The sequence below is a fragment of the Apium graveolens genome, chromosome 7, assembly GCF_009905375.1.
Source record: "Apium graveolens cultivar Ventura chromosome 7, ASM990537v1, whole genome shotgun sequence".
Taxonomy (NCBI): domain Eukaryota; kingdom Viridiplantae; phylum Streptophyta; class Magnoliopsida; order Apiales; family Apiaceae; genus Apium; species Apium graveolens.
In genome coordinates this window covers 263,120,958-263,128,196 of record NC_133653.1, presented here as the reverse complement: position 1 = coordinate 263,128,196, position 7,239 = coordinate 263,120,958, and the positions used below count along the sequence as shown (strand labels likewise).

The 7,239-nt window shown below is 34.8% G+C and overlaps 1 protein-coding gene across 2 annotated transcripts; it reads left to right on the top strand.

The window, feature by feature from the left end:
- Nucleotides 1–2,568: 2,568 nt before the first annotated feature.
- On the top strand, nucleotides 2,569–6,949 carry LOC141675124 (uncharacterized). 2 transcript variants are annotated; one of them, XM_074481842.1, is made up of 2 exons: nucleotides 2,569–2,847; nucleotides 5,744–6,949. In XM_074481842.1, the coding sequence occupies exons 1-2, from the start codon at nucleotides 2,671–2,673 to the stop codon at nucleotides 6,554–6,556; spliced, it is 990 nt and encodes a 329-aa protein (XP_074337943.1). In that variant the 5' UTR covers nucleotides 2,569–2,670; the 3' UTR covers nucleotides 6,557–6,949. The 2 variants fall into 2 exon arrangements, with proteins under 2 accessions (XP_074337943.1, XP_074337942.1); XM_074481841.1 differs by having other exon boundaries at nucleotides 5,702–6,947.
- Nucleotides 6,950–7,239: the final 290 nt, after the last annotated feature.

Sequence of the window (7,239 nt, the reverse complement as noted above, 5' to 3'; positions counted from 1 at the left end):
TTATAAGATTTCAAGACCAATTGGTTGAGGCCGCAAAATACTTTGTGGAGAAGGATATAGATCACTCATTGAAAGATGTAGATGATACGTATTACAAATGTTATAGATCATTGATATTTGAGTCTAAAAGAACCATTTACCTTGTTACCTTCAACAAGTTGTCATTAAGGGGTTCTTGCATATATAAAATATTTGAGCATTCGGGCATGCCGTGTCGCCACATTATTGTCATGTTGACAAAGAGGCGTGTGGCCGAATTAACAGAATATTTTGTGAAACAGAGGTGGAATAGGGACTCCAATAGAGTTGATGGTGTGTTTTTATATCACATGGCCGAAAATGATGCCCAATCCCATGATTTGACTTCAGCGGAAAGTTTTAACCACAAGATTTTTCTCACTATGAGGTTTAGTCATAGTTGCATGGCATCGAAGGAACGTTATGAGTATGCCGTTGGGGTTATTTATCGAGAGACCGGAATTATTAAAAAAAATCCCGTTGATAGGATGGAACATGTTGGAAGTGAATTTGATACCAAAATAACTCAAGAAAAGGAAGAGAAGTTGCATGAAACTATTCTTGACCTCGTTGTTTCGAAAATCAAAGGGCGAAAAAAGAGTACCAAATTAAAATTTTCGTTGAGGAACTTGAAAGGAAAAGAAGAAAATGCAGATATTGCAACATTGAGGGACATGATGCTAGAAAATGTTTAGTGAAAATGAAAGAATTAAAAAAAAGTCAAAGTGTCCAATTATAATTCAAATTTTATATAGCATTCCCTTATATATTCCTTTTGTTATGTTTTACCCTTATGTTTGTATTAGTAGGTCTACCTCATTTTACTAACATGAACTTCATGTTATGTATAAGTGAAATGGCCAATACTTTGGATGACAATTCGGTGTCTCACGTTAGCAACTCATTCTCGGACTCCGAATTGGAGGATTGTATGTCACCAATCTTTAGCGAGTTGGATGTAGTCACTCGTGAATGGACCGACGAAATAACACTGTTTTATAAAGTACCTTTCCAAGTGAAGGTAGAAGACTCGAAGTTGTACCCTCCCGACGAAGAGGCCTACCGTTCAAGGGTTTGGGTCGAAGCATGCCATTGGTTAACCCTCCATTACAAGTTTGAAAGAGTGCGGGGCAATATGTCGCATTACTTTCTCTCCATTTTTAACTTGGGTAGGGAGCCCCTTGATGGCTCATGAAGACTATCTGAATGAGATGACAGTGAAATTGTGGAATGTGATAGGATCGCGGACATACGTAAGTTAAATTCTCGGGAAGGTGCCACCCAGGACAAAGTACGTATTGAACACGTCAAGGGTTGGGTGTCCCACCTACGTGGTGACGATACCACCGCATGGGATTAGAGGCATGCACCACGGAGAAAATTCACTCTTTACGACATGTCGATTACCATTCCCATCACCATATGAAATGATCATGAAATATATGCCGAAGTCACTACCGGTGTCGGTGACATGTATTTTGAGAGCTGACGCCCCTCCCAGAACCTCCACACACCGACTATGAGGTGACTTCTCTAATTTAATTAGTTAGGTTTGCTCTTACGATAATTCCTTTTATTTAAGTATTTTGTTGTATTTTGATGTAGTGTTGTTTAACTAGACAAGTTATGCAATACTTTGGATTTGAATCCCGATAGTTATGTAATTTCTAATATATCATTGATCCACTACTTGAAACCGAATCATTTTGGAACATAACTTCATATATGTGATTTAGAGTGGAATGCACATTTGTAGTTTCATGATTAGGTTGTTCATGCATGGCAATTTACATGCAAAGTTGGTAAAATGGCCAAAACTAGTCACTCTATTGAAATGGCTACTTTGTATAAGTCTTGGTAAGCCATCTTATAATCATTATTTAGGTCAGAATGTAGTCTAGGTAGTTGGACTACAATCATACAACACAAATTTGAATGAAAAAAGGGGCCATTATGCAAAATCAAACAAAATCACAAACACAACAAATGAGGGAGTTTATAACAGTTGAACAACAACTACAACCATTATTACACACACAATAATTTAAATTGAAGAATACACAATAATCCTAGAATACAAATTGAAGGCCCAAAACGAATCAAGAACATACCTTCTTCTACAATCGTAGCTGAAATCGGCGAGGAATAGAAACAATAACAAAAATCGCAAGGAATCGCCAACAATTCGCCTCCAATTCGAGTTCTCTGTTTGATTAATAGTTGTAACTGTTATACGGGTTAGAAATCGGTTTTAACCGACTGTTTAGGATTTTCGCGCGGTGGCATTTTAAAGGCTTTTTGATAATTACTCGTTATGTAGATTTTTAGCGCGAAAAGTATAACACTAAAATCTCTTTCCGCTTATTATATGCAGAAAGAGATAAACTTTTCTTATCCAATGGTTAGAAAGAAAAAAACAATATGTTATATAATCGTTTTCAGACACGATTTTTAGGGAAAAAGACCGAATAAATACGTCTACCTTCCCTCAAAGTAACTTGAGAATGTCGGTTAATAAATAACTCGCGCCCCTATAAATAACATACCAATGTACTTATAAAATTCATATTAATGCACCTCAACTCCTTTCATCCAGACAAAGTACAATTCCACAGAGAAACACAAAACAAGAAAGCAAAGTAAGCAGAAACAATGGGAGCCTGTGCGACCAAACCAAAAGCTAATGCAACGGATGCTCCGGCAACAGCTTTACTGGAGAAAGATGAGGTTGACAAGAAGGAGCTTACTGTTTCTGGCCCTGTTATCGAGACAAAGGAGGTTGCTGTTGATGCTGACAAGTCCAGGTCTCTCAGTAATCTTTTCAAACAGGTCATTTTATTTTCAACCTCCCAACTTCACATTTTATTTTTATGGGTTTTTTTAAAATTCTTTACAGAGTGAGAACTTAAGGTTTTAAATCATTCATAGAACTGAAATTTTAATCCGGACCAAAAAAATATTGTCTCTGCTAGCAAAAAATATAGTTAAAATTTTAATTCCAACTATAGTTAAAGTTTTATTAATTAACTCGAGATTGGTGAATGTTATGATTTGTCGAAGTTTAAATACATTGTCTCCGTTATGTTAGGACCTGGGGAAAAAATATTAATATGCCATAAGGTATTATTTATCAACAAGATTCTATTGTAGTGTTCAAAGTTTTGCAAGATAATTAGATATGTGGCATTGGCTAGATTTGTTTCTGGTGTTATCATCTTTATCTTTTATGGCCAATCATGAAAATTTCAATCATGTGTCTCGGAATTCTTAACCTCGGAGCCCGGAGGGAGGGGAATCTGATACCCTAAACCTTGCAGAAATCGTCTATTTAGCCTTGTAAAATGTAGGCAGTACTTTGAGTTAGAAAATGCCTTCCCTTTAAAAATTTGTAATTTTTTTTTTAAGTCCAGCTAATTTTAGAAAATCACTAGCTCGGTAGCTCCTCTTTCAAAAGTTACTAATGAATTTTTTTGACATAAATATGTTTTATGTAGTTTTTGATGCACTGTGAGATTTGATCAGTTTCGTTTATAAATTTCTGGATTCTAGTAGAGTGTGCTGTACAAATGTGGGGAAGTAGTGATTAGGAAAATTGTGGTCATTGGGGCAAAACTAATTGAAACTTGGCTGAAGTTACAAGTGACCTGTGACCCCATATCAATAACAAATCACTATAATTTGTGTGTGTATAATTATATCCACCATTCTTATAGCTTTACTACAATATTTTATGAAAGCAGTTATGGTGGGAACGATATGTTCCTCAGACAACTGAACACACACCAATTAGGAAGTAAAGTATATATGCTTTTTCTTTTTTTTATTCACATGTAGCTCAAGTGAGTTGGATTTGCTTTGTGTTTTATCAAGGCATACTTTTATTTGATATGAAAACAATTATATCTATGTGTACAAGATGCCTTACGTTAAATTATGATGAAATAGGGTTTGGCAATTGTTTACCAATTAATGTTAATGTTAGTTTGGTATATATTATGTATCGATATCTTTTCACGTATTCTGGTATCTACAAACTAAGCGAGTATTTGAAAACGTCATAATTTGAAAGAGTCGATTGAGTGAGACACGAGCCCTTTAATCCCGCATTACTGAGAAAGACCGCACTCAAGTCCTAATGCTTTGCTGTAATGTTTAAGAACTATAAAACAAATTGACCTCACTGATTATACCAGTGACTATGGCTCCTAGTTTATTCAAATTTAGTTAATTTTGATCATTTTAAAAAAATGTATCTATCTTAATGCAAGTTGCTCTGTTTCATTTTGTCCAGTGTTCTGTTGGCATCTCAGATCCATCCTGAATATTTATATTCATTTGTTCATATTTTTTCCTTATATTTTTGTCTTTTACTTGATTTATGATTATATGTTTAGATGATAATCTTCTATTTTAAATTTAAACCTACTATCTCGACCAATTGGAGTTATATGATAAAGAAATGAGAAGAAAGCGTTGTATGTTTGTTTATCAAAGACTTGCCACTAGTTTACTCTTCATTTTCTTGTTTCCCAGCCCTTTTCGTCTGATAAGCTGTTTCTAGCATTCTATCATCTTTTTTATAAATGTGATAGCTTGTGCTAATCTAGGATTCCTTTAATTTGTTTAGTACATCATTTTAGTCATATAAACACTTCGAAATCTGTCCAGTGTATTCTCAATCTTTATAGAATACTTGTCTTGTGCTAGTAGAATACTACAGGCAAAATAAATTATGTTCTAGAATATGTTTATATCTCGCCCTGCCACTAAAAAATTCATAACCCATAATCATTTATGTTTTCACTTATCTCTGATGCCTCCTTGTTCTACGTAAAATAGCTCTAAGAAGATGGCTTAATTTTAACATTATATAAGAAAGGATCTACTGAAAGACATTGTATAGATTATGTTATTTTTAAACATTTTACTATTAATTTCGTGTCAATCAAGTGGGATAGGATGGGCGAGGGGGTTGTCCAATGTATACCAATTTTTATTTGATATATAATTTAGTTTATGCTGTTTTCTTTTGTATGACATTTCATTTAGTATTTGTTGTCAAGCAAGAAACAATTCATTCATGTAACGAAGCATGTGAACACAGAATTAATTATAGTTTAAAGAGGAGGATTAAGAAAACAAATAATACACAATTACAGAACTAATTATAGTTCAAGGAGAAGGATTTGAGAAAACAAATAGAGACTAGATTAAGATTTGATCTCTGTGTCTTTTCCCTATCCGTGCTTGGGAACCAGGATAAAACTGCGAGCTTGTATGTATAAATCAGCTATCAAATTCCTAAGAATCTATTTATAAAGAGAGACACGAAGAGACTTGTATTATCTTAATGATGTGGTACAAAGTATTAATAAGAAAAGAAAACAAGGAATAGGTATGGACAATGGACAACTCTCGATGTGATACAAAACTTAATTACCACTTTAAAGAGTCGTAATTTGGAACTTCAATTCTCATTAACTATTTATTCATTTTGAGCGTCAATATGCATTGGAATCTTCTCGCAGAGGAGAATGCAATCCCACCAATGTACAACACTAACATGTAGTGTATCAACTCAAAATGATTAATAACTTGGTCTAAATTACTAAGTTTTTCCAACAGTTATTATGTTCTTTTAGTCTTATAACTATTTTTTGGGTCCATTCTGCTTCATTATTAGAGTGAACAAGTGAAAGGCTTAGCTGAAAATTACATGACTCAGACAGAGATGGTGAAAGTGGATGCATGTGAAGCTGAAGAAAACAACACCAACATCTCTGAAACCAAGACAACTGAAGTTGTAAAATCTGTAATCCTAGGGGAAACTTCAGCACCAACTGTTATAAATGCTACTGTTGAAGCAGAAAAAGCAATTGAAATCAAAGCAGCTACTGATAAATTTGAAATTTCAGTAGAAAAAACAGCATTACCAATTGCTGATGCTCCTGCTATGGTGAAAGCAGAAGAATCACTTAAAGTTGAACCTGCTAATGAAGTGACTGAAACTTTGGGAGGGAAGACATCAAAATCTATTGCTTATTCCCCTGTCGAGGATGAAGCAGACAAAGATATTGAAGTATCACCAGCTATCGAGATAAAAGAAACAGTGGCAGTTGAGGATAAAAAGATTGAAGAACATGACCAAGCTATAGAAACCTCAGGATCAGAATCAGTTGTAGTCGAGTCTGCTAGCAGTAAAGCTGAGGTTGTGGAAGAAAAAACATCTTATCCTATTGTGTATGGACACGTTGAAGCAGACACAAAGATCGAGGAAGCTGCTAATGAGATCCAAATAGCAGAGGTAGTTGAGGAGGGAAATGTTGGCAAAGTTGTAGAAACTCAAAAACCTGAATCGCCCAAGAAGATTGCAGAAGAGAGTCAGAAGACTACAGAACTTGAAAAACGAGCAATAGTAGCTGATGAGAAGATCCAAGAATCTAAAATCGAAGAAGGAAAAACACACACTGAAAACCAAAAGGCTCTTGAGGAGAAGACTACAGAAACTGAAACATGCACTGAGACTCTCAAACCATGACAGATAAAGCCTTGAAGACGATGTCAAATTTGGTATTGTTTTTGAAATACGATAATGTACTTTGCCAAAGTTGCTTACGAGTGTCAGTTGAAGTGATTGCAGGGTGCTGCGGCTGCTGCCTTTATGATAATTTTTGCTCTTCATTGGTTGCTGTCATTTGTTATCGCTTTCGAGTTCTAAGGAAGCTGGTAGGTTCCTAGGTGGTTTGATCATTTGGACATATAGTTTCTGTTCTCGTAGCGGAGGGATGCGATTATTACTTGTTTTGCATCTTATGTATTTTTTTGAATCTTGACTATTATACTCCATTGTCAATATATGAATGAAAACTAAATGAAGTCTTTGTCTATTTGTTTGCTTGCTTAGTGAATTTTGCGGTATTACGTTATGCAAGCCTATGAGAATACTCATCTGACAGTCATTCCGAATTTCATATTTCTATCTATTTCAATTTCTTCAAAATTTGATTGCATTAAAATTCTCAACAAGTCATTATGGATTTTCTTCCACTTCCATTTCATATTTTGCCATGCTGCTGCCTTACAAGTAACAAGTTTTCTTCTAATGTTTTTGCAGGTGTACCTTGTATTATATTGGCACCCTCTTTTTGTCATGAACAAAAATTGAACATTATAATTGATATAATTCGATGATGACCACTCGAACCACTTCAGCATGTGAGC